Below are 27,303 nucleotides of genomic sequence, written 5' to 3'. Positions count from 1 at the left end.
CTAGGCCATGCTTTCAAAGTGCAGTCAGATGAATCATCTATTGGTCTTTCTTGACTGGCACTACTATTACTACTAGCTGCCCTTATTTTTGGACGCTTTCCATATGCCAGGCATTGTGCCGAAAATCCTTACATCTGATCTTTCCAACAACCCAGCGAGTGTTCCATAATTATCCTTGTTTGACTACTGAAGAAACTGAACTGAGGTTAAATAACTTGTTCACCAAGGTCACACAGTGGTAAGTGTCAGAGCTAGAACTTAACCCAGATCTGACTCCAAAGCCCCTATTCAGAACCACCAAGCGAAACTATTATTTAAAATTTTTTTTTTCAACGTTTATTTATTTTTGGGACAGAGAGAGACAGAGCATGAACGGGGGAGGGGCAGAGAGAGGGGGAGACACAGAATCGGAAACAGGCTCCAGGCTCTGAGCCATCAGCCCAGAGCCCGACGCGGGGCTCGAACTCACGGACCGCGAGATCGTGACCTGGCTGAAGCCGGACGCTTAACCGACTGCGCCACCCAGGCGCCCTGAAACTATTATTTTAAAGATGACCGGGTACTGATGGGAATGCAAGCTGGTGCAGCCACTCTGGAAAACAGTATGGAGGTTCCTCAAAAAACTAAAAATAGAACTACCCTACACCCAGCAATTGTACTACTAGGCATTTATCCAAGGGATACAGGTGTGCTGTTTTGAAGGGACACATGCACCCCAATGTTTATAGCAGCACTATCAACAATAGCCAAAGTATGGAAACAGCCCAAATGTCCATCGATGGATGAATGGATAAAGAAGATGTGGTATATCTATACAATGGAGCATTACTCGACAATCAAAAAGAATGAAATCTTGCCATTTGCAATTACATGGATGGAACTGGAGGGTATTATGCTAAGTGAAATTAGTCAGAGAAAGACAAAAATTGTATGACTTCACTCATATGAGGACTTTAAGAGACAAACCAAATGAACATAAGGGAAGGGAACAAAAATAATATAAAAACAGGGAGGGGACAAAACAGAAGAGACTCACAAATATGGAGAACAAACTGAGGGCTACAAGAAGGGTTGTGGAAGGGGGGATGGGCTAAATGGGTAAGGGGCACTAAGGAATCTACTCCTGAAATCATTGTTGCACTATATGCTAACTAATTTGGATGTAAATTTAAAAAAATAAAAAATAAAACAAGTTAAAATAAAAAAAAATTAAAAAAAAAAAAAAAAAGACTACCGGGTACTGAAAATTGACCTCGGCCTGAGTCCTCCCAGGTGACCAGCAAGCGGTTTCCCCAGCGCAGGCGCAGACCCCGCCCACCGCCCCTGCCTGCCGTCCCCTCCTCCTCAAAGTGCGCAGGCGCTCTCCTCGGAGGTTGTATGGCGAAGTCTACGCGGAGGCGGTGCTGGCGTCGCGGCGGGGCTGTGGGCAGGCTTCCGCGCGCTGATGCGCTTGCGCGGGGCTAGATCCTCGGCCCTTTGGGGAACGTGGAGATGGCGGCGGTTGGGGGACCTTCGCCGGAGCCGGCGGCTTCCGAACAGCCGGCGGAGCTCCCTGCGTCGGTGCGGGCGAGCATAGAGCGGAAGCGGCAGCGGGCGCTGATGCTGCGCCAGGCCCGGCTGGCGGCCCGGCCCTACCCGGCGACGGCGGCTGCGGCTACCGGAGGTTTGGGCCCTGGCGGCGCTGCCCCTTCCCTCTGGCGGGCCGGGTACCAAGTCCTGGGCGTGGCGTCGGCTGCCCCCTTGCCTGTGCTCCTGTCCTCCCGCAGTCCCGGGAGTCCGCTCGGCGGGCCGTGTCAAAGCGGGCTGTGCGAGACCGCCGGCGGGTCCGCGCTGGACCCCGGGCTTTCCTCACTGCACCTGGGCGGCCCAGCTGCCGTCTTTAGCTTGGGGATGCGGCCGCTCTCGCCGTCGGGAGGTACCAGCCAGTGTCGGTGGGCGCCTCAGCTTTCCCTTTCTGCTCTCTTCCTGATGTGCCTCTAGCAGTCCCAGCGGTAGTCCTCGTATAAAGCTTTTAGACTTGTAACCCATTGCAGGAATAATTCTGCACCGTTCCTGAATTCATCAACTCAACAAAGGGCGATTGAGTGCATATTCTGGACCCGGCACCGTGCTTGCTACGTGCTGGGGCACCAAAAGAGGTGGTGAGCTCCTGCCTTCGTGGGGCTGTCAAGAGTAGCGCTTGTTGTGCTTCACGCCTTTCAAGTTAGCTAATTTGATTCTGTTAACTTGGAAAATAATTAGGGCAGGGTTTGGTACTGGTATTTTACTGAGGTGGTAACTGAGGACCAGGAAAGGAAAGGGATCTGCTGGGGTTCATAGGATCAAGTCCAACAGGTTAATCGGGACTAGAATTGAGGTTATATGATACCGGGTTCAGGGCCTTTCCTTGCCACCGACTGCCTCTTCTATGCAGCCATCTCTCAACTTTAAGAAGAAAGGCTGTTGTTATGTCTAAATGTTATCTTCCCCCCTTTCTTAGGGCAGCCCTTAACTGCGTGTCTGTAATCTATGTATGTACGTTGCTGTGGTGTTATTTTCCACTGGAGCCAAGTAATAATCATCCCTAGGGATTGAAAATATAGTTTGGTTGACATGCACTTCTTTAGGACCACCTCTGTAACACGAAATACACATGTTCCTAAAGCCACGTCCCATACTGTATGAGTAGGTGAGCACATGTAGAGCCCTTTTCATCAGCCAGAAGTAAGGAAGAACGCCAAGAGTCTGGGGCTGGCAGCATGTCTTTATATTTATACTGACCCTGAATCTGCAAATTCCAGCCACTTTTAATGGTTCTGGTCTCATCCTTTCTGTTTTCTAGTACTTTTTTTTATTAGTTTCTCAACTTGAGACGTTCTGGAGTCGGGACAAAAAGTTGTGCATTTGCGTTAATATTTGTGATTTTGTAAAGGTTTGTAGATCTGTACTAAATGGCTGTGGAACCCGGGTGTGTAATAGAACAATAAGCTGGTATAAAACTTTTGGTCATGGAAAGCAAGGTAGAATGAATATTCTGTAAGGTTTCCCAGGCACTGGCCCAAGAACTGAACTGTGCTGCAACGTGGTATACAACCCGTTGTGCTTCAAGAGTTAGGTTTGGTGCTGAGATTTTTTATCTTTGCAGTACTTTTATTTCAGTGTACTGTACAATTTTCATTTTCCGACTGAGCTGTGATATAGGCCATGAAAAAGACTACTCCAGCTGGAGTAGTCAGGACCATCACTTGAGCAGGTGCTCAGTCATGCCAAGACAAAGCCCAATTTCTCCGCTGCCCCACCTTGCTGTTTCCTCAGACCTTTAGCACCACATTCTAAGCAAGTTCTTCTCCGTCTTTTTCATGGCATATGTCATAGATCAGTCTTTATCCACAGATGATGTGATTATGTATGTAGAATATACAGACTGTTTTACTCCTTTCCAACCTTTATGCCTGTTTTATTTTCTTATCATCTTCTGCTAGCTGGGCCCTTCAGTATAAAGTTGAGTAGAAGTGTTAATAGTGGACATCCTTGTCTTGTTTGATATCTATTAAATTTAAAGAAAGTTCCTGTTTATGCACAAGGGAACTTAAGGGCTTACCTAGTTAAATCATTGACCACTTTTACTTACTTTTTATAGGCGTGGCTAATGTAAAAGCAGCCCCAAAGATCACCGACACAGGAGGAGGCTTCATTCTAGAAGAGGAAGAAGAGGAACAATGTACAATTGGAAAAGTTGTCCATCAACCAGGTAAAGTGTATTTCCAGAAAGTTGGTATCTAGATTGGTCATTTTGAGTTACATGCATAATTCTTTGCAAACTGATGTTAAATAATACCTTCTTATAATCAGTGAGCAGGTTAGCTTTATAAGAGTGACAAAGTTTGGCAGTTTTGCTGGTAGATTAAAAATTAAACAGATTTAGCAATGATTAATTTAACTTGGGGTTTGTATACTTACGTTTTATGGTAGGCCAGGATAGCCAATATATTCACTGGTCGAATACTCAGTTATCTAGATAGGCTGAAATAAGGGGCTAGAACCCAAGAGATACAATTTAGGACATTCTTTCTTTTGTTTGTTTGAAGGAAAAAAATGGGATATGTATCTGTATATATTTATCTTGGTGAGGCTTAAAAAACCCATTCTAGGGGCACCTGGGTGGCTCAGTTGGTTAAGTGTCCAACTTTGGCTGAGGTCATGATTTTATGATTCGTGAGTTTGAGCCTTGCATCAGGCTCTCTGCTGTCAGGGCAGAACCTGCTTTGGATCCTCCCTCTCCCTCTCTCTGCCCCTCCCCCGCTGGTTCTCTCTTTCTCTCTACCAAAATAAATAAATAGACTTAAAAAAAATGCATTCTAGTTTTAGCTGTGGCAACAGAAATGTTATGTATTCACCAAGATGGGTAATAGTCTTGTCCTATTCTATGTGTGCCTAAACTCGTTTCAGAAGCTGAGACTTGAAGGATTAAAATATTTGTTCAGTTTGAGTGCCATATTTTTTTTTTTTTAATTTTTTTTTTCCACGTTTATTTATTTTTGGGACAGAGAGAGACAGAGCATGAACGGGGGAGGGGCAGAGAGAGAGGGAGACACAGAATCGGAAACAGGCTCCAGGCTCCGAGCCATCAGCCCAGAGCCTGACGCGGGGCTCGAACTCACGGACCGCGAGATCGTGACCTGGCTGAAGTCGGACGCTTAACCAACTGCGCCACCCAGGCGCCCCTGGGTGCCATATTTAAGAGGGATGTTGACACGTGTATAGTGTCCAAAACAGGGGGGTCAAAACAGAAGTCTTCAAATTGACACGTGAAGAACAGTTGTCAAACTGGTTAGGTTTAACTTAGGAACACTTCTAACTGCCTGCAAATGCAAGAAGTGCCCCGTTGTGGAAGAGAGCTCACACTGTGATTTGCTTTGGAGGGCAGAACTTGGAACAGTGGGTGACGATTACAGTATGGTGAGAGAGTATAATGAAGGAGTGCCTTACATATACTTAGCACTTTGCACTTACAGAATGTTGGCACGTAGAGCATGTGAGCCTTATGGTGACTCTGTGAAATGGAAAAACTTTCTAACTATGTAAATTGCTGCCTCTAAATAGCAAAGCGTTGGAGGGGTTCAGAGATTAAAAGACCACCTGACCAGGATGTTTTAGAAAAGCCCTGTATGAGGAGGGAAGGCATTGAATGAAAGATCTTGAAAGTCTCTATGCTTTTATGGATATGAAGACTCATTGTAACTTTTTTCTGTAGATTTTGGAATCAACTGTGAGCTGTAAAGCCTATGCTTTTATTTAACAGATCACACAACAAATATTTATTGATAACCTATTGTAGTGCCTTCCTGCTTAACTAAGGTATGCATGTGGCATTGCTTGGTATGCTGCTGCTTGTAATAAGAACTTTGGTAAGGAATCTGTGGAAGTTAGGGAAAGTGTGTGTAGGTTTGCAAACTGGTCTGGTGCACAGACAGCAAGAGAGACCAGAGAAAGAGACCACTCCAGATTGGTAAGTGGCAGCGTTAATTAGCAAGGGAACTTATAAGGCTTGTCTTGGGTGGCTGCAAGACAAGCAGATCTCTGCACCCACCTGCCAAATCTTAACAGTTTATATAGAGGCCTTAACTGGGTTCAGTCACATATTCAGGTCAGGTGGCCTCAATGACACTTACTCTCCCAAGGCTTTGTCCTTGGAACAGCTCCCACTGTGGGATTGATGGGCAGAATGTGCATTCCAAGAACAGGGTAGGGAGTGAGGAGTCTCTAATTGCCCAGGTCTGGCTCATGGGTCAGCTGGCCATCATGTCTTCTCTGTTACTTCCTTCAATAGTGTCTCCTTTGGGAGGCCAATTAGAAAAGGCCCTCATTCTCTGGGCTTAGTTTGGGCCAAGGTTCATGGCTTAAAAAGTGGTCATGGGCTGCATTTTGCCCCTGTTTGCCCCCTTGGACAGATGCCTTTGCACAAGGGGGCTGGCACAACTTGATGTGGCTGACCTGGGTGGGTAGAAGAAAACAGGGAGAATGATTAATATTTTCTATCACGTTTTCTTTGTTAATTTTAAAGACCTTCAGCATAGCTGAGAAAATCAAAATTATTTGAGTCATTTGCCTATAAAGCAAAGCCTGTCAAATGCTTTTATAATCTAGAACAGAGGTTCGTCAGAATAACCAAGAAGATGATAGGGGAAAGTGGGGGGGAAGGGGATCTAAAGGTACAGACTTTTAGTTACAGACTAAGTCATGAAGATGTAATGTATAGCATGGCAACTAGTTAATAGTACTGTACTGCACATTTAAAAGTTGCTAGGAGACTAGATCTTAAAGGTTCTCATAAGAGAAATTTTTGTAACTATGGCAACAGATGTTAACTAGACTTATTGTGATGATTTCACAATATATGTATAAATATTGAATCATTATGTTGGACATGTGAAACTCATACAATATAGCACTTACACCTCAAAAAGATATGTGTGTGTTGGGGGGTGGGGTGTATACACACATGTGCATGTGTTAGCTCTGTCCACAGAAAGGGACTTGAAGTGAAGATAGCCCAGTAGCAATGAGCATACCTGGTGTCCAGATCTTAGATTCTGATACTGTTCCCCCACTAACAGGAACCAGGGCCCTTCAGAGAAATAGCTGATTCTAGGGTTGGGGCAGGATGGCTACCAGGTGAGTTTGGGGCATTTTGTAATGCCAGTAATATATAAGTATTCAAAAAGTAATAGAGGTATGTTACAGGGACATAAGAGCCAGCTTGAAGGGGCTCCTGCTGGCCACATCTGAGATAAATTGAGCACCAAAGTAATTAAGGACACTAATAAATTATATACCATTGGAAAATACAGGAATCCATGAGTCTATATCAATAATAAATACATGAATAAATGAATGCCAGTGGGGAAGGATCTTGCATACAGTTGACTGCCAGTTTCCACATGGCAGATTTAAAGGGATTGATGGAGGGGCGCCTGGGTGGCGCAGTCGGTTAAGCATCCGGCTTCAGCCAGGTCATGATCTCGCGGTCCGTGAGTTCGAGCCCCGCGTCAGGCTCTGGGCTGATGGCTCGGAGCCTGGAGCCTGTTTCCGATTCTGTGTCTCCCTCTCTCTCTGCCCCTCCCCCGTTCATGCTCTGTCTCTCTCTGTCCCAAAAATAAATAAAAACGTTGAAAAAAAAATTAAAAAAAAAAATAAATAAAGGGATTGATGGAATTGAAAAATCATTATGTAATTTAAAACTTTTCATTATAAAGAGTTTTTAAAATTAGGAAAATATCTGCACCTTTTATGGCTTTTGATTAGTAATGCTATGCAGTAGCCTCCTAATTGGTATTTCTGACTGCAGTTTATCTCCATTCTAACACATTCTGTAATCACTTTTTTGAAGATATCATTTTGACTATATTTTAGCTTTTCCTTTTGTCTATAGCTATGTCCCTCTAATGTTTTACAAGGAAGAGTGATATTTTTGTTGGAGTTTGGAGATTAGTGGAGTTGAGGGATGGTAGAATATTAACTGACCTTGTGGTGTTGGGAGTAGGTAAGGGAAGGCAGTGGTAGGAATATATTGAACAAATTGTGAACAAATGATAACTCTTCCTATTGAGAGTTGTGGCGGTTCTTAGAGCTGGGGCTTGGCAGTAGCAGTCATCCTGAAGAGAACCAATTGTATAGGATAAAGATCCCTAGCTAGGTGTTTGAAGTCCTTAAAAAAACTGAGCTTTACCTAGTGTAGTTTCTGTGCTGGGAATTGAGGGTAGATAGCCAAATATAATCTTTACCCACAAGTTTACAGTCTTGTGGTTGAGATCAATGCATTTGCTCTGTTCATGGTGGTGGTGGGGGCCGGGTGGAATGGAGGGAGAGAAAAAGTTTCCCATTTGAAAGTGAATCCTGTGTTGTCTCTTCTAGTGTTAACTTGCTCTTTGCTGCTTTCCCCATGTTATGTGTTAGTGCCCGTCTTCCTGTCTAAGCAGCTCCCTCCCCTCCCTTCGACTTTGGGACTAACCTTTCTCTCAGAAGTATGGTGGTAGGCCAGGTAGGGTCCCCACAGATGTCCACCGTCTAATCACCCTGGAACCCATGATATGTTACCTTCTGTATCAAAAAGGAATTTGCAGATATTATTAAGGTTAAAGACCTTGAGATGTGGGAGATTATTCTCTATTATCCAGGTGGGCCCGGTATACTCACAGAGATACTTAAAAGTAAAAGACAGGAGAGAGTCACAGGGAGATGTGATTGTGGAAGAAGCCAGAGTGGTGTGAGAAACTGCTACTTCCAGCTTTGAAGATGGAGGAAGGAAGTCATGGGTCAAGGAAGGCAGGCAGCTTCTAGAAGCTGGAAATGGCAGGTAATAGATTGTCCCCTAAAACTTCCGGAAAGGAATGCAGCCCTGCATACACCTTGACTTTAGCCCACTGAGACCTGTGTCAGACCCACAAACTTCAGATCTGTAACATAATAAACTTGTGTTGTTTTCAGTCAGTAAATTTGTGGTAATTTGTTACAAGCAGCAATATGAAACTGATACAAGTACCTCACACATAGGTTTTGTGTTCAAAAATACTTGATGAATTGATAGTTTTTTCCTTAAAATTTTAAGGTAAGTATAAGATTACCTAATCATGTTTTGTCTTTTAGGTAAATGTATTTGCATCAGTTATCAAGTACATACTGATAAATTTAAGATAGGGGGAAATCTATTGTTCTGTTATAAAAAAGGACACTTAAAGAATTAACCTTCCTTTCTTTAGGACCTGTTATGGAATTTGATTATATGATATGTGAAGAATGTGGTAAAGAATTTATGGATTCTTACCTTATGAACCACTTTGATTTGGCAACTTGTGACAACTGCAGGTACTTACTTCAGACAGTGTTCTCAGTTGCTAAAATTTAATGTTTGCATGCAGCTTTAGGGCAAATCAATAATTAGAGCCATTTGGATTTAATATTTTCTTAGTAATTATGATTTTTGTTTTGGGTGTTTCCTAAAATTTCTGTGACTTCCATCTTGCTAAAGAAATACGGAAGCCCGTGCTTGTGAAAGTTATGATGTGTCGCATAAACAGGAAGGATGGCCCTGATTCAGCCATAGATATGTCCTCTCCTTTCTGTGGGCCTGGTGGGTCTTTACCATCTCTCAGTAGCAGGTTCCTAACCTCTCTCTTCCCCCAGCTGCTAAGGGTCCCCTGTGCTTACCCCAGTGTGTGTAGACATACTGGTCAGAGGACTGGGGCCTTCAGTGAGAGGAAGGGAGTGAAGCGTCTCCAGCCACTCCCCTGGCACTCTCAGAGCACCCCCTTCCATGCCTGCTTTACTCTCCTGAATGGGCAGGGGGAGAAGAGATGAGGAAAACTCACATTCTTCTCTCATCCTTTTTCTTCTTTTCCTAGCTGCTGTCCTCTTCTTCTGTCACCCCAGGATAATCCTTCTCATTCCACATGGTTTTGTCCCTGCTGTTTACCCCAGCCGCATCCTGTGTTGGTGTCTTTCATGCCTTAAGACCCTACCTTGGAGTCTTACTTAGCCCTCTTATCTGTTCCCTGGTCCCACTTCTTGGACCTGCTGCCCTAGACCTTTTGCTCACCTGCCTGGAGGACTTGCCCTTTCTGAGTCCCTGCTGCAGCCATCAGGAGTCATCCCCATTGACTTGTTGCTGTGTAGGATCTTGAGAAGATAGAATCCTGAGAAGATAGAGATGTTTCTGGTCTTGTGATTGGATCTGTGACTGGAAATTCCTGTTGGAATTACAAACAATATAAAGTCTCTTCCCATTGACACACAGTGGTTAAGGTCCACAGTATTGTCACTCTTTAAAGTACGGATAGCTTTTGGGAACAAAATTACCACGCATAATCTTATTTCCATGAGAAATTGATGTATCACTTTAAAGAAAGTTGTGGAAAGTAGTCTGGAAAAAAGATATTTTTAAACTTCAAAGTAATTAGGAACACAGCCCTCCATTCTGTTTCCTTTCAAAATTTTTGAAGATTTTAATTTTAGTACAGTGTTGTTTACCTGTCACCTCCTCTAGCTTAAACTTCCAAATTATTTAGCTTTCATAAAGTTATTTCTAATGTTGAGTCTCCCCTACCTGATCTGTACCTCATTTCAGTGAAGGCCAGTTTTATTTACCGTATCTCTGCTTATCCAGTGTTTATTCCAAATCCATTTGGCTCTGTTGTTCATTCCATATCCTCACTCAGTTTATCCCCTTACCCCCTCACCCACTTCTACCTCAGCTGAGGCCACCATCAGCCCTTGCCTGGAGCACCGCACTGGTGGTCTTCTAACTGGCCTGTGTCCCCCACTTTGCACCATTGGCCTCTTCTATGTAGATGTTTTAGTTAGAACTTGTCAACGGTTCTTAATCCATCTGGAATAGAATGGTCTCACCGCTGCTTACAGGGCCCCTGCCTGTCTTTAACTTGATCTCCCATCGTTCCTCACCTTCGTCCCTCCCTTTAAGCCTTCTGGTCACACCGGCTCATTGCAAAGCACATTCCTGCCCTAGAGCTTCTGTTCTCTCTGGTTAGGATGTTCTTTCTCCAGCTTTTCAAATAGGATGTTCTCTTTTTATTTTTTTTAATGTTTGTTTATTTTTTGGGAGAGAGAGAGGGGGAGAGACACACACACAGAATCTGAAGCAGGCTCCAAGCTCTGAGCTGTCAGCACAGAGGCTGACACGGGGCTTGAACTCAGGAGCCATGAGATTATGACCTGAGCCGAAGTCGGACACTTTAACTGAGCCACCCAGGCACCCCTTGATGTTCTCTAACTTTTTAAGGGCCCTCCTCAGATGCCCTCTCATCAGTGGCCTTCTTTGATTACCCAGTCTACCAGAAAATTTCTTTTCCCTTGCCATGCTTTATGTTCCTTTATAGCACTTTTATCTGTCATGATGTTTGCTTATTGATTGTCTTCTCCTAACCAGAATGGAAGTTTCATGAAAACACGGCTTTGTTTTCTTCTTTGCTGTATTCCTAGTACCTGTACCTAGTACCTTCCATGTATCTGGCATGTATGTGGAGAAAAAATAAATGAGAAGAACTATGTAATTGACTATGTCTCCATTTTTACCTTGGCTTTGAAAAAGCTCAAAGCCAACTGGAAACTGAACTGTGTTGGGACAGTTGGACCTTGCATATTTATATTTCTTATAGCTCACTCATCCTGACTTTGTGCTTTGATTTATATTTTCTTACTCATTGAGTCTTAGTTCTCCATTATATTTACTGTACTCATATTAAGAGATTTCAAATCCATTGTGGAAAAGAGGGACTTTAAGTAGAAAAGAAATTCTTAGAGTGTTAAATGACCTGGATCTATGGCTAATATAATCTAGCTTCTCCAAATAAGTATTTTTCTGTTAGAATTTTTACGCTGCTAACTTGACTGTGAGAGTCCAAGGAAAAACTTTTATGTTTAGGCATGCATGCCCCTAGGTTGTTGGACTATTTGAAAACTTAGTTTATTTAAAGTAGCTAACTTAGTACTGGACTTCATTTCTTTTCAGAGATGCTGATGATAAACACAAGCTCATAACTAAAACAGAAGCCAAACAAGAATACCTTCTGAAAGACTGTGATTTAGAAAAAAGAGAACCAGCTCTTAAATTCATTGTGAAGAAGAATCCTCATCATTCACAATGGGGTGATATGAAACTCTACTTAAAATTGCAGGTCTCTGATAAGTTATACTCATGTTAAACCCTCGATCAGGTGAAGTTTTAACAATAAACTAGTGATAATTAGTTTAGTTTTTGCTTACAGTTAAAAAGATCCTTTTCCTTTTGTTGTTTTGCTTACAAGTTGCGGTCATATGTGATGACATCTAATAACATTTTACTTTTTGGAGTGGTACTTTGGGCAAATATATTACTATGGAGTAATGTTACTAGTGCAATTAGGGAACTAAAAAACTTGGGAGTTAAGGGTTAGGCTCCATTTCCCTACACACCCACCCTCCAATGAAATTCTTAAAAAGTTTCAGGAATTTCACAAATGCCTAAGATCTAACTCCACTTGGGAAATAATCATCTGGAACCCTGTCAAGTGTCCAAGTAACTCTACTGTGTCTCACAGTGGATCTTTTCAATTCCTCATGTGGTGGTGATGGTGGTATAGGTGTGCAGAGATAGTTACCCACACCCATGAGGAGTCACTAGCAGCCTCCTGTATCTATCCCACAATGGTACAGAGGTTATATTTTTGTGCCAGTATATAAAAAAATACGGGGAGGCATTGCTTTAGAGCAGTTTGATTGGAAAATACTAGAAAACCCTAGTATCTCCAAATAAAATTAAGAAGCTGCATTGTAGGGGTGCCTGGCTGACTCAGTCAGTAGTACATGCAACTCTTGATCTCAGGGCGTGAGTTGCTTCATGTTGGTGTGGAGCCTACTTAAAGATTAAAATAAATAAATAAATAAATAAATAAATAGTAAAACCAACCATTTATTGAATTTTATTAAACCTAAGACACTGTTGATTAGAAGATTCACTATTATTTTATGTACCATTAACAATTAAAAAATGCCAACCCAATGCTTTCTCATTACTTGAGGCTTTTATTTTACACTTACTGGAATAGTGCCATCAGACTTAGTATAGTTTATTTTATTTTATTTTTTTGCTATACGTCATGCTTGTGCATACATAAATAGGAGAATGCAAGTACGGATAAGATATTCCTAAACTTCTTTGCATTCAGAGTCCAGTTCTTCTGAATTGCCTTTTGACTCAGTTGTTAAAGTACCAGAAAGCAGATTGCTGCTGCAGCATCTTCAGGGGTATTAAATTGTGGAAAATGTGATGCTTTAGAATTTAGGAAATGCCAGTATATCCCTTTATTATGTTAAGAGGAAATTTGAGCTTGGCTACCTTGATTGATATTTTGGTCCCCTTAACATTATTGTGAGAGAGAGCCTAAGCATAATTCTTAGTATGTATGTGAGTCTCCTAAATGTAAATAAATATTATAAAGAGTAAAGATATTATAATGCAAAGTTTTTTTTTTTTTTTTAATTTTTTTTTTCAACGTTTTTATTTATTTATGGGACAGAGAGAGACAGAGCATGAACGGGGGAGGGGCAGAGAGAGAGGGAGACACAGAATTGGAAACAGGCTCCAGGCTCTGAGCCATCAGCCCAGAGCCTGACGCGGGGCTCGAACTCACGGACCATGAGATCGTGACCTGGCTGAAGTCGGACGCTTAACCGACTGCGCCACCCAGGCGCCCCTATAATGCAAAGTTTTTAAACAAGAATAAGGCTTTTAGGTCATTCAGGTACCAAAGTTTAAAAACAAGTTGATACTCTAAAGATCAGAAATTAGTCAAGTGGATGGAAACCGTAATGAACTGAAGAGGAGGAAAGGAGTAGTTATGGGTTCTCTGTGGTAGGAGGTTTTTTGGAGGTGACCTCATACTGAGATGGCTATGGCTAAGTTTTTTGGTGAGTGTGACAAAACTTATCAGATGCACCAACTACTTGTACTTCTGTGAATTTATGTGAAAACAATGTATCCGAGAAATAATTCTAGTCAGAGGACAGCTTTTCTATTTATAGTCTAATTAAGCATACATTTATTGAGGGTTTTATAGGCTTAAATAGAAGTATTATTGAGTTTCTAAGCACTAATTTTTAAAAAATTATTTATTTTTAAATTTACATCCCAGTTAGCATATGGTGCAACAATGATTGCAGGAGTAGATTCCTTAATGCCCCTTACCCATTTAGCCCATCCCCCCTCCCACAACCCCTCCAGTAACCTTCTGTTTGTTCTCCATATTTAAGTCTCTTATGTTTTGTCTCCCTCCCTGTTTTTATATTATTTTTGCTTCTTTTCCCTTATGTTCATCTGGTTTGTCTCTTAAAGTCCTCATATGAGTGAAGTCATATAATATTTGTCTTTCTCTGATTGACTAATTTCGCTTAGCATAATACCCTCCAGTTCCATCCACGTAGTTGCAAATGGCAAGATTTCATTCTTTTTGATTGCCGAGTAATACTCCATTGTATGTATGTGTGTATATATATATATATATATATATATATATATATACACACACACACACCACATCTTCTTTATCCATTCATCCATCGATGGATATTTGGGCTCTTTCCCTACTTTAGCTATTATTGATAGCACTGCTATAAACATTGGGGTGCATGTGCCCCTTTGAAACATCATACCTGTATCCCTTGGGTAAATACCTAGTAGTACAATTGCTGGGTTGTAGGGTAGTTCTATTTTTAATTTTTTGAGGAACCTCCATACTGTTTTCCAGGGTGACTGCACCAGTTTGCATTCCCACCAGCAATCTAAGTGCTATTTTTTTAAAGTTTATTTATTTTGAGAGAGTGCACTTCGAGGAGGGGAGGGGCAGAGAGAGAGGGAGAATCCCAAATAGGCGCCACACTGTCAGTGCAGAGCCCAACATGGGGCTCAATGTCATGAACAGTGACATCATGACCTAAGCTGAAATCAAGAATGGGACACTTAACCAACTGAGCCACCCAGGCACCCGTCTAAGCACTATTTAATCTCTTAAAAAAATTTCAAATACTTACAAAATTGCCTTTGAGTGAGATCATGTTTTGGTGCTCACGGATTTAATCATTAAAACTTTATAATACTTAACAACTCTGAATGACAGCTTATTTAAATATGGATTCTGTGTTGTAGATTGTGAAGCGGTCTCTTGAAGTTTGGGGCAGTCAGGAAGCATTAGAAGAAGCAAAGGAAGTTCGACAAGAAAACCGAGAAAAAATGAGACAGAAAAAGTTTGATAAGAAAGTAAAAGGTAAGTGGCTACATTTATCTCATGAAGGACCGTGTTTTAGTGACTTGCAAAAAGACTTTAGCTAAGTTCTTCTTGTTTAATGATCTGTCACCAGTAGATTGGTATGTTTTTTCATAGATTAAAGAAAAAAAGACTTAAAGTTTGCCCCCAGTAGGTGTTTGAGGCTCTCGGTGCAAACCTCACAGTACTGCAGTTCTAAAAAGCATGTAAGTCCTCCTCTTAAAGTGAATTATGTTTTTATGTAGGAATAGTGGGAGGATCAGGGATATCTCCCTAGTCAAGGATATGGTATCAGTTCAGTCTTAATTAAATATGACTAACAGGGTTATAAACATCAAGGATATCCACCAGCAAACTTCTCTAATTGCTTAAAATGAAAAAATTCTGCCTCGGTGTTAGTCATCTAATTTAGTAGCTAGAAAGAGCCTTCTCGCGTCAGTGGGTCTAATCCTTTTTTGTTTATATGTGAGTAAAAGACCTAGAAAGGTAGAGTGACTTGTTAACTAGATCATTATTAGCGAGGTGGGACTGGAACCAGGCTTTCCTAACTGAAAGTCTGCATTGGTACATTCATTCCTCTGTCCAGACATCTGTCTATCCATTCCTTTGTCCATCTATCTCCGTATTTGTTTGTCCATCCATCCAGTTACGCATATGTGTGTAAGTCTGTCGTCATCCATCTGTCCATCAGTGCATCCAGGAATTAGTGTCAACTATGTTCCAGGTACTGTGCTGACATAAATGCTGGAGTCAGAGTTGGTCAGAAGAGAAAGGCCAGTAAACTTAATATCATATTGGAGCATGATAAGTACTGTGATAGTGGTGAGCACAGGGTGCTCCCGGAGCACTAGGAGCATTGTTTGCTGTATCGCAGAATCCCTAGAAAGAGTCTTACACAGTAGGCATAGATGTTCCTTATACAGTAATTGTCGAGTCCCAGTGTGGTGTCAGGTGTATATAGATAGCACGTATCCTATGTATTTACAGGGCTCTGCATATACTGAATTGATCCATTTAAAATGAGGGTCTTAGCCATAATAAATACTTTTGTATGTATTTAGGATTTAGAAGAGGTTTTGGAAGATAGTTCAGATGTCTTAAAAAAGAACAAAAAATTTTTGAATATAAGCCTGCCTTGTTTCTTCGTGAGGATATGTTTTCCTCTCTTTTCATCATAAGATTAATTCATGTGCAGTACAGAAAAGTTAGGAAACTGCAAAGAACTTGTATTCTAATTCCCAGAGACCATCAGTAGTGATGTTTTAATGTCTGGTTTTTTAGTTCTTTTCAATGCATAGACCCTTTAAAATTATTTCTTATAAAAATGGAATTTTATGAAGCTAATTAAAACAACCTCTTAACATCCCTATTTATATTTTTATGTAAATTATAGTTACTTAAAATACCAGCTCCTGAATCAGAGGGTAAGCACACTTTTATGACTTTGTTAGAAGTTTCCTGTTGCAAACTGTGCCATAGAAAAGCATTTCGTTGAAGAATCTTCCCCAAATTAGCCACTGCTGTACCAAGCCATTGAAAATACCTGCAAGAATCAACTGAGAGGCTTTGCAAAGACTTTTAAATTTGGTCCTTTTCATCTTTAAAATTTTTTTTTTTTTTTTCAACGTTTATTTATCTTTGGGACAGAGAGAGACAGAGCATGAACGGGGGAGGGGCAGAGAGAGAGGGAGACACAGATTCGGAAACAGGCTCCAGGCTCTGAGCCATCAGCCCAGAGCCCGACGCGGGGCTCGAACTCACGGACCGCGAGATCGTGACCTGGCTGAAGCCGGACGCTTAACCGACTGCGCCACCCAGGCGCCCCGGTCCTTTTCATCTTTTATTAGGTTATGCTCTACCTCATGCTTTACTCTAGCGCTTCCTTTTTCCTGCGTCAAGGAGAGCCCTGAAGGGTACGGTAACAGAGGGCTCTTACTGGGTTTGAAAGAGGAGGGCAGAATTACAGACTAGTTACACATCAGCCTGGGGTTTCTACTACAGCTCCCCTGAATCAGTCACCTCAACTCTTCCTTCTCTACTGCCTCTTTAAGCAACTTTCCTGGTGGTGTTCTGGTACAGACAGTAATATATGGATAAAGGAGTTAGAAACTTAGACGTTCAGAGTGATCAAATACTTTAAAAAGGAGGGCTATCTGTAGTTTTTATTGAGATTACTGTTTCCTGTAGTTTGGTCAAGATGTCTTCTTCTAAAGGTGGCTAAATTTCTCTAATTTGACTAACAATAAAAGATGATGGCATCTGTTTTATGCTTTTTGCTATAAAAATTAAGGTAATCCTGTAGATCAACTATTAGTTTGAATAGAACAATTCTTTTGAGATTTACACAATTTTCATAGGTATTAAATATAATTGGCTGTATCAAATTGCTGCCATTAATCACCAGATAAAACTGGATTTTCCTCCTCCTTGAAGAGTTCGAATTTTCCCTGAATTTTTTCTTGGACCTCTTAAGACTGGTTTCTTTAATTCAGTTCATTTCCTGTCTGGATGAAGCATGCCTTTTTGAGGAAATTTTTTCTGAGTGGTTACAGAAGTGGTAGAGTTTCCAAGTCCCTATAAATTTTAGAATGTTTTTCTGTTTCCTTTGCATTTGAAAACCTGAGTTCTCTCTCAACTATATAAGCATTACTCCATGTCTTCTGGTGTTTAATGTGCAGAGGTCAGCGTGATACCCTCTTTAATTATGGCTTCTTCTTGTTGGTTTACTTTAGAGGTTGGTGAATATGTTCCAGTCCTCCTGACTAGGCCACAAAGGGCTGAGAGTGGAGTAGACACTGTAGAGATTAGAAACAAGGACCTTACCATGCAGTTTGCTCAGAACAGAGAGGAATAGAAGCAAGTCTAAAAGTCTTTTAGTTGAAAAGAAATTGGAACCTGGTTCCTCTTGGTCTTCTGGTTTTGATCCACAAAGAAGCTGACACAAAGCTTACTTAATGTAAAGGTAAGAGATTACATTTACCTGCTTTTAGAATATGATCTACTTTAGCAGTTTGAGAAAGAATTGATCTTACTACAGAAGAAATTTAAGTATAAATAGCATAACGTATTTACAAATACAGACAAAGTGAGAGACAAGAATTGTCAGCAAATTCACATTGTTATAGATCTCTCAAATCCAAGAAGGCATAAGTAGAAATGATGGCGTCACTGCTGCTCAGTTTAACTGGATTTCAGAAAATGCCCTGCGTGCTGGCTTTGCTCAGATGAGAACTTTCAGTTGGTGCAGATACACGGAACGTTCTGGGCTTGCATGCCTCTCCACAAATAAAGTGGAGAGGAGTGTAGCTTTAAAGAAAAGCCTTAAGTTTTCTCTTACCTAGTACTGGCAGAGGTTGGCCTTCTAAAAAATGGAAAGTGATTCTTCATTGTTTGTTACTATGCACTTTCCCCCCAAAAGAGGTGGGTAAGAAAAGCCCATTTGCGGGCTCTTTCTAAGTGAATGGAGATTTTACATCCCGGACCTGTGGTTTTTTGTGTGACCATTTTCAGGTTTCTGTCAGCAGTTTGAAGACACAACTCTGTGTTACTCTGCTTCAGTTTATGGAGGACAAGATAAGATCAAAGCTTCATGTTATTTTGACATTTCCTTGTGATTTTTTCCCCTGTAGTTAACAAGGAGCACCCTGTGTCAGAACTTCCTGCCGTCCCATCAAGTGTTCAGAAACTTTGGTCTCCTTCAGCTAGTTCTGTTGTGCGTTTACCTCAAAAGCAGCATTGGGTCTCTTCGAATACATGCTGCCTCTTGTACAAAATTAAGATATTAAGCCAAATAAAATAAGTTTTAGAGTGGTATAAACTAAATTTTTCATTGAAACAAGGATTTAAGGGAAAACTTCTTTGGGTAAACAGTATAAGCAGTCTCTGAAGATATCCATAGCAAGACACTTGTAAACGTCCAAGAGAGGTAGCCCACAGCTTTCTGTGCTGTGAGCTTCTAGGCCGGTGGGACTAGGAGGTTGTAACACGGAAACCCGCTGTGTTGTTCTGCAGCTCAGCTGGGCTTTCTGGGCTGTGTGGCATGTTTCCTCCTCCCCACCCGCAAGGTTTCCTTAGATCTCTCCAGGGCTAGTGAATCTTTCCCACTCTTGGAGGCTCTGACCTTTCTGCCTCCCTCTTCTCACTCAGCAGTAGGTGGTGACCTCTGCTTTGCAAAGTTTTAAGTTGCTTAAATGAAGTAACATAAACTTATTAATCTTTAATTAAAAACATTTTAATTTCACCAGATGTTGACATTTTGCCACATATGTTTACACACACAAACACACACACACTGCTGAACCATTTAAGAGTTTTCTTGCAGACATTGTGGTTTTTAATATTTCACCGTGTTATCTCCTGTAAACAATGACGTTCTGTGTAACTGAAAACAGTGTCACAGTAAGTTTAATATTCATAAAATGCTATTGTCTAGTATGTAATCTTTCCCCATTTGTTCTAGTGTCTTTCACAGCATTTTAGTTGTTGGAACAAAGGGGCGGTCAAGGGTGATGCCTGTGTGTACTCTTTTAGGTCCTCACCTGTTTTATCTTTCATGACATTGACATTTTTAAAGAGTCCGCCACCTGTTTTGCAGAATGTTCTTCTATTTAGATTTATTAGGAATAATTAGGAAGGAATGCTTCCTAGGTGATGTGTCCGAGTGTGTCACATCCGGAAGACACGCTAGACCAGTTCTCTAAGAGAGTGATACTCCGTTTGATTGCGTGGTTAAGGCGGCATCTGCTAGATTTCCCCACTGTCAAGGTACCCTTTCCCCTTTGTAATTCGTAGGAAATCTTTGGGTTGGACTCTCCCATACTGCGGGAACACCCCATTCCTTAAGTCTCACTCAGGTTTTGGTACAACGGGGATGATTCTTGCCTGCGTTTGTTGTTACTAGGGTGGATATAAATGGTGATTTTCTATTTCTGTTATTCTTTCTGTAATTCTTATTTGGCTTCCTTTGGGAAGAAGACCTTTTTTAGTATCAGTTGGCTTCATGGATTCTTACTTTCAAATCAGTGTTACAGTCCATAACTGATGCATTTTGAAGCTCAAATGGTCTCAAATTTGGCTTCTTCCAGCTAGCTCCTGACTTTTTAAGTTTCATTTTGGAATGGAGTTCAGACTTCCATAAAATTGCAAAGTATAGTTAAGGACACCCACGTATCCTTTACCCAGATTGATAATATTGTTGGGGCACCTGGGTGGCTCAGTCTGTTAAGCATCTGACTTTAGCTCAGGTCATGATCTCACGGTTCGTGAGTTCGAGCCCTGCATCGGGCTCTATGTTGACAACTCAGAGCCTGGAGCCTGCTTCAGATTCTGTGTCTCCTGTTCACACTCTGTCTCTCTCAAAAATAAACAAACATTAACAGATGCATTGTTAATGTGCCATCTGTACTCTGTGCACACAACACACACTCTTTTTGGAACCATTTAAGAGTGGGTTGTACATCATCACCCTTTACCCTAGTACTGCAGCGTGTGTTTCCTAAAAATAGCAGTGTTCTCTTACAAAACCAAAGTATAGTAGTGATATTTTGATCTAATCTGTCATCCATATTCTAGTTCTGTTTGTTTACCCAGTAATGTCCTGTGTAGTTTTTCATTATAGTAGAGGATCCAGTCTAGGATCAGGCATTGACTTGAGGTACCAAGTCTTTCTAAATTTCTTTATTATGGAATATTTCCACAGCCTCTCAGACATTTTTGAAGAAGTCTGTTCCCTTCCCCACCTTGCCTTTTTAGAAATGTTTTTCATTTGGGGCTTTTCTGATGTTTCCCAATGGTTAGATTCAGGTTATGCGTTTCAGGCTGGAGATAGTACATAGGTAGCAGCACATCTAGGGACAGATGTCCATCTGCCCTTGATAAGCAAAAAAAAAAAAAAAAGCAAACAGATACCCTGCTTCTCCTTAATACCTCCTTGGAGATTTAGCAGCCATTCATGGATGGTTCTTGCCTGAAGCAGTCTTCAGTATACTCTTTGCAAAAATTGTTTTCTAATTTCACTGCTCTCTCCACAGTTAACCAGTCAGAAGTCCACATTCCACAGCATCCCTTCTGCCATTTATTTATTATTATATGGATTCATGAATTCCTGTCCTTATTTGTCTCAGGTTTGGGCCAGTAGGAGTCTTCAAGCTAGCTCCTGTGTCCTTTTGCCATGTCTAATCATTTGTTGAAGATTTCTTTCTAGCACAAAACACGTGAATATATTTTTATGTCTGCCCATATATATTATAAATTAACACGCTGAGTTCACACTACTATAGCCAATTCTAATCCAGAATTCTAGGGTTCATTCTAGTTTTCTTATTTGTAACTCCCTTCTCTGACAGTGAGAACCTGATTCCCATTATCCTTAATGTGGTTATCTGACTGACACCTGTTTGTGTGCTGCCTCCACTGTAGGGAGATCCTCCTTCCCTTTCTTGGGCTCCCTCTGCCCTACCACAGATGCCTGCCTGCCTTGCTTCACTGAATGGTTGTTCAGAAGTGAAAGAAGGCAAAAAAATGATAAACGTATCAGTATTTTAGTACTTATTTTCTAGTCCATTTTTCCAGGAATGTCTAGTAAATACTAAAGATTTACCTTCATTTCTTGTCATTGTTCTTGATCGACTAGCTGAAGGATGGGAAGAAAAAGCCGTAAAGTCAGTAAAAACCTGTGTTCAGTTATGACCAATAATGGTCAGTAAACTAGATTTTATTGTAAGTATTCTTTTAGCATTAAGCAAATATTTTTCTTATTTATCTTCTGGAGTTCATGTAACGCTCAAAGTAGGTAGAGGTTAGCTTAGTAGTGACTGAGACTGGGTCAGATTTAGAGTGTGTTTTCTCAGTGGAGTAGTAGAGGAAAAGTGGCTAGGTAGGATACCTTTTATCAGAACAAAGTTGAAAAGTAGTTATTAGAATTCAAACAGGAGACCTCTTCCTGTCATTATCTGAAGCCAGGAGGCATCTGTGCTGGTCAGCACATGATTTCACTTTGTATTTAGAAAATGTCCTAAGGTAAAATAATAAAAGGATAGGGCATTCCAGATACATCTAGAAAAATTTGCATTCTTCAGAGGGAGAGAATATAGGAAGAGATTGTTTGGATAAACACAATTTTCCCCATAGTTTGTAAAGTGTCTAAAGGTGTATACACGGAAGCTTGACAATAATGGTGTGAGATAAAGTGCTTCTCATACTGGAGGTGTGAAAGGCAGCACAGCTTTAGTGGTTAATAACACAAAGACACCTTTGCCATTGACTAGTGGTTTGACCTTAGGCACAACATATGTAACTTCTTTGGGCCTCAGTTTTCTCAGCTGTTGAAACTGGGATGATAGTTTACTTATCTCAGAGGGTTGTGAGGATTCACTGTGTTTATAGATTCAGTGCTTAGAACAGTGCCTGATACATAGTCCTATGTTTGCTTATCCTTCTGACGCAGTGAAGGGCAAATTACAAAGATGCAAGTATTTAGATACTGCTTATCATAAATCTGAAAGAGATTAAAGAAAATGTGTGATTACTTGGCGTCCAGTGATTTTTTTATGGTTGAGATTGTGTAACCTACTCTTTCTTAGGTAGTGCCCCTGTCAACAACATTGCTGGGCTTGATGGATCACTGGTCAGAACGGAGTAATGTAAACCGTGTTGCTTATTATTCATTAATTTGGAAACCCGAGAAGTTACTAGCTTAATTTTCAGTTAATAGTAAGCATTTGGTGTCTTCAGGTAATGCGGTGTGAACTTTTAAAATGTAATTTGGCTTAGTTGCTTTCAAAGCATCCAGCGGTTTTTTTTAAATGACGTTTTCACACGATGCAGTGGGAAACATTCTAAACAATGGAATAAAGAACTTGGATTCATATGCTATCTTTGTTCTCTTACCCTACCTGCAAAAAAATAAAGTGAAATAAAATAAAAACTATGGTTCTTTCCAGCTCTTAATTGTCTCTGATTCTTACATTTAGGTAATACAAGAATGCAATAATTGGCAGTCCCTCTTCTAAAATATTGCTCTCATTTTATAGGATAAAGAACTGAATGACCTTCAGGTCAGGTGCAAAAGCAGTTTTTCTGAGATGAGACACCAGCCTAGCAACAGAGTTCTTGGCTTTCTAGTTATCAGACGTAACTTGACCTGCCTCTTACAGAAGTAGCTCCTAACATATGGAACTTTGAAGTTCTCCTTGTCCTGAGTCGTCCCAGCTGACACCCCTTACCTGCTGTGGCATCATTTTCCTTAGCTGCTTGAATAAACCCCGTTCTTTTATGATCTTGTTTCCATTCATCTTCTAAAGTTTTGTGTTTTGCTGTCCCTCTAACCCATTTACCCCATTTCTCTATCAACCACTTCACATGGCTCCCAACAGTGAGGAGTAATTTCACAGGCCAAGCCTGCCATGGTTCTAGAATCAATTTTGTTATAAAAGTAACGTAAACCGTTATTTGGTTTATACATACACCCCTGGCGGATTTGGGGATTCAGCTGAACAGCATCATTAAAAAACTGGCTTTTATTTTCTTAGAATTACGGCGAGCGGTGAGAAGCAGCGTGTGGAAAAGGGAAACAGTTGTTCATCAGCATGAGTATGGACCAGAAGAAAGCCTAGAGGAGGATACGTACCGGAAGACTTGTACCATGTGTGGCCACGAGCTGACCTATGAGAAAATGTGACTCGTAAAGTGTGATGTTGCCACAGATGAATGGGACACTCCTATAAATCATGCTTCAGGAAGAAATTTGTATGTTGTGGCTTAAAAGCAAGTTTCAGTTAGGGTCCAGCAGGTCTGGTTGTAGGCATAATACTGGGTCTGGGATTGCTTTTTTCTACAACGGGGATGGGAGCCAAGGGGTGGAGTAGGTTCAGAAGTTAGGTTAAAGCCAAAATTGAGAAATAAGAAACCAAGCCAAACCCTATGTTGGAACAAGAGGAAGAGCTTTTAATAATGGCAGAAGCTGGCTGAACAGGATCCTTCTCCCAGAAATAACAGACGGTGGTAGATCCTGAACCCAAGGCTGGCCGGGTCTTCTATACCCTGTTCTCCACATAAGGGAACTGGGGAGCTGTTGTTGGATAAGCCCTGATTCCCAGTAGGAAGTGAGTTGTGGGAGTCTGATCATGTTTCCTGTATCCTTGGGGTTTACCACCATAGGCCTTAACGTCCTTGTCTAGGTAGCCCTTTTCAAATCCAGATTCAAATGGAAAAACAGCCATATTGTTTTACTGATCAAAGAAGGTACTGTTAGTAAGTTTATCATAACTTGCTAACATTTTACTGAGCATTTACCATGGGCCGGGCAGGGATGATGCCAAGTGGCTTACGGGTATTCTCCTATAATCCTGGGATGGAAGAGAACTTCTCTGTTTATTTAGCACTTCTAAAGGAAGTGATCACCTACAACCCACCATCACCCCAGACATATGGATCAAGTTTACCCATTTAGTTCTGCCTCTGTCTTATCAAAAGGCTTACAAGGTAGTTATACTAATAAGAGGATTTGATCCAATGTGCCTGATTACAGGGTTTGTGCTTTTTTCTTACAAAAACATTCAGGTTAAGATAAACCACATGTTTTCAAATTGTTCTTTGACCTGGCTTTTTTAGTCCTGTTGCTACAAACAGAGAAATAGGATGTTCATATGTTTTCATTTTCCTTTCTAGATCAGATCTTGCAGATTATACTTGAAGGCAAGTCTGAACAAGTCCAACCCAAATAGGCTTAAGACTGTAATTACTAATTGTTCTCTATACAAGTATCCAATATAGAAATGTTTTATATAAGTATTAAAAAGTTTAATGTATTAGTCAAGTTTTTTTTTTTTTTTTTTTTAATGTGCCAATTATTCATTCAGTAAACACTGGACAGTGGGCAGCAAGACCTTCCTGGGACCATGAGAAAGCTTCCAGCTTGAGGACAAGAGTACTGAGGGATCCAGGCAGCTGACAACAGCATTACTGCATGGGAGATATAGAGCCCTTGAGCCACGTGGACCTAGGTTCCAATTCCATTTTTTAGCTGTGGGCCTTGGGTAAGTTACTCTGTGGGCCTGTTTCTATCTGTCGGATGGGCATGATCCTGTCAGGACTGTTTGAGGATTACATATGGCAGATCTGTAGCACGTGGCATCTAACAGCCACTTGTTAATGAGCACATTAATATATGTATAGTATATAGTATATAGTATATAGTTCCCAATTTGTCTAGTTTCTTACATCTTTGAAATTCGGTCTGTAGTTTTCCTTAAACTTAGCTGCCAGACTGTGAGCGGGGTCACATCAGTGCATTCTTGACATGAAGAGAGGATCCAAGAAATTCCTCTAGAATTCAGATCAAGCAAGTATAATTAGTCAAACTCTGCAATACATTGTGAAAGATTTATAAGTCAGTTTACGGTCAAAGTTCCCAAAGCCTTAAAGGGTCATCCTTTTGGCTTCTTCAGGACAAGAGCCATGTCTAACTGAATACTGTTTGTGGGAAGGAGGAACAGTATAACCAAAAGAATATTTAGCCAAGAGCCTGGGTTTTAGACTCCTTTCGGCTAGTAACCTGCCATGCACCCTTAATTCTGTGAACAATTCTTGTTTTGCATGGTATGGTTATTTAAAAATCCTAGGAGTTCCCATCTCTTGACTATATTCTGTAGTCACCAAATGAAGGGTACTCCAAAGAGACCATGTAACAATATGAAAAATACTAATACAGCATAAATTTATGACCTAAATAAGTGAAAGATACCTATGTTGTACAAACAGAGAAATACTACTTATCAGTTGTGGGGTTGTTGATAAATTTTTCCTCAGGTTTAATGAAGGCTTATTAAAATGCTAGAAATTTGCAATGTCAGATAATTCCCTATTTTGCATATTTTACATGTGTACTCATTTATTATCTTAGTTAAGCTTTAATACCATGTAAGAAACTGGCTCAAGAATTAGTAACTCCTTGGACTTAAATTCTATAGAAACAAAGTCCATGCCTACAGTACAGTTTTAGCCAATCCAAACTAGCTACTTCTATTTCCACTTTAGCATGTACTTCATAATTGGACCTTGGACAAATCTGTCTCAGAGAACAGAGGAAATGACCGGACAGCTCCAAGGTAATGGTTCCCAAACTTGTCCACACACTGGCAATCACCCGGGATCACCTGGGGAGCCTTAAGAACTACGGCTGTGTCCCCCGCCCCCCTGTGGTTTAATTTAGAAAATAACTTTAAAGACTCTCAGGTGACTTATATTCAGACAGATTTGGGTAGTGCTAAATAAATAACACTTAATATGTGTAACATTTTAAAACACTAAGATCTGAAGAGAGAATTCTGAATGAGGGAAGAATTGTGAATGAGGAAATCACCAATTTTAAAGTAGATTGAGATGATAAATCATGAAATACCAAAGTTTAAAAAACATTTTTAGTTTTATTTCAGCCATGTTAGATTATCCATGAGCTGTGAAAAGCTATGCTACTTGATAGTAAACCCACCAGTTCTATATACTACTTTGTAAGCTGGACCTCTAGTGTTCACATACCTCAAATCGCTTATCTTTTGTGCCTTAAGGAGAAAAAAATACCAGAACAGTTGTATCTGTCACAGATATAATACATCCTATGGTCATCGTCACATTGTCAGTAGGGAGTATTTGCCTTGTAGGGCCAATTAAAGGTAATCAATTCTCTATTCTTCACTGTCCTCCTCCCCCCCTTTAGTAAGTGAAAGGGTGCTACAAGAAAGCAAGCATTCAAACCATCAAAAATAAGACAAATTATTTTGAGATATTTAAAAAAAAATCTTGACAGGGGAGTAAAACGACCCTTAGGCCTGTAGGGCACAGAACTGCTGGAACACAGCCAGGATATGAGGGTCTAATTCGGCGGTGAAGAGCAGGTTCTCCAGGGTCACCATGTACTGCTGGATTATTTGGTGATGCTGTGGACGTAAAAAAAAAAAAAAAAAGGGGGTGTTTAGATCAGGAGAAAGACCGCATAAGCAATCTCGCAGGACGTTTCCCTCAGCAGCCTGCCCACATTGTGGAATGATGGGAAGGGTTTGGGGAAAAAAGTGGTTATGCTTGATAGGAAGAATGGGCTCCTGGAAAGCCCCAACATTAAGAACATGTAGAGGGAAATGAAGAAAAAGGGATGTTTGATAACTTAGAAACTGGTGAGAACTGAGTCCTTTACGTAAATGTAGTTCATGCTTCAAGGCTTGGCAAGAGTGCCTGGTGCTACAGACTAGGTTCAGCTGGGTCTCTCCTAATTAGGACCAAAGACAGGACTTTGTAAACGGAGCCCAGACAGGGACTGACCCGGCAAGATTAACAACCCAGGAAGGAGGATTAGAATGAAGGTTGCTGAAACAAATATTTTGCAATAAAAGTTTTTTTGCTCTTATTGGTTAGAACATTTAAGATTGTAAAAGAATACAGAATTAGCCAATGACCTGTTAATTTTTTTTTAACTATTCCACAAAATAAACCCAAACCTCAATATAGGTCTTAAATAGCT

General features: G+C 40.8%; 2 protein-coding genes across 8 annotated transcripts in view; one reads left to right on the top strand and one right to left on the bottom strand.

Annotated features, from left to right (window-relative positions):
- Positions 1 to 1,398: 1,398 nt before the first annotated feature.
- XPA (XPA, DNA damage recognition and repair factor) lies at positions 1,399 to 27,303 on the top strand. 5 transcript variants are annotated; one of them, XM_040481776.1, is made up of 7 exons: positions 1,400 to 1,663; positions 3,620 to 3,730; positions 8,739 to 8,844; positions 11,504 to 11,669; positions 14,675 to 14,792; positions 17,525 to 17,754; positions 23,321 to 23,425. In XM_040481776.1, the coding sequence occupies exons 1-6, from the start codon at positions 1,492 to 1,494 to the stop codon at positions 17,644 to 17,646; spliced, it is 795 nt and encodes a 264-aa protein (XP_040337710.1). In that variant the 5' UTR covers positions 1,400 to 1,491; the 3' UTR covers positions 17,647 to 17,754; positions 23,321 to 23,425. The 5 variants fall into 5 exon arrangements, with proteins under 5 accessions (XP_040337707.1, XP_040337710.1, XP_040337709.1 ...); XM_040481775.1 differs by lacking the exon at positions 23,321 to 23,425 and adding an exon at positions 18,422 to 18,532; XM_040481774.1 differs by lacking the exon at positions 17,525 to 17,754 and adding an exon at positions 24,694 to 27,303 and having other exon boundaries at positions 1,407 to 1,663; positions 23,321 to 24,438.
- The window catches only part of NCBP1 (nuclear cap binding protein subunit 1), a 38,891-nt gene continuing 37,783 nt past the window's right edge, over positions 26,196 to 27,303 (bottom strand). For all 3 annotated transcript variants that reach the window (XM_040481763.1, XM_040481765.1, XM_040481766.1), the window contains one exon: positions 26,196 to 26,725. In XM_040481763.1, the coding sequence (XP_040337697.1) occupies positions 26,612 to 26,725 (114 nt within the window). In that variant the 3' untranslated portion in view covers positions 26,196 to 26,611. The remainder of the gene's footprint in view (positions 26,726 to 27,303) is intronic.

This window comes from Herpailurus yagouaroundi, unplaced genomic scaffold (assembly GCF_014898765.1).
Source record: "Herpailurus yagouaroundi ecotype Mexico unplaced genomic scaffold, PumYag 160, whole genome shotgun sequence".
NCBI lineage: Eukaryota > Metazoa > Chordata > Mammalia > Carnivora > Felidae > Herpailurus > Herpailurus yagouaroundi.
Note: the sequence above shows the minus strand (reverse complement) of the source record. Positions and strands in the feature narration are given on the sequence as shown.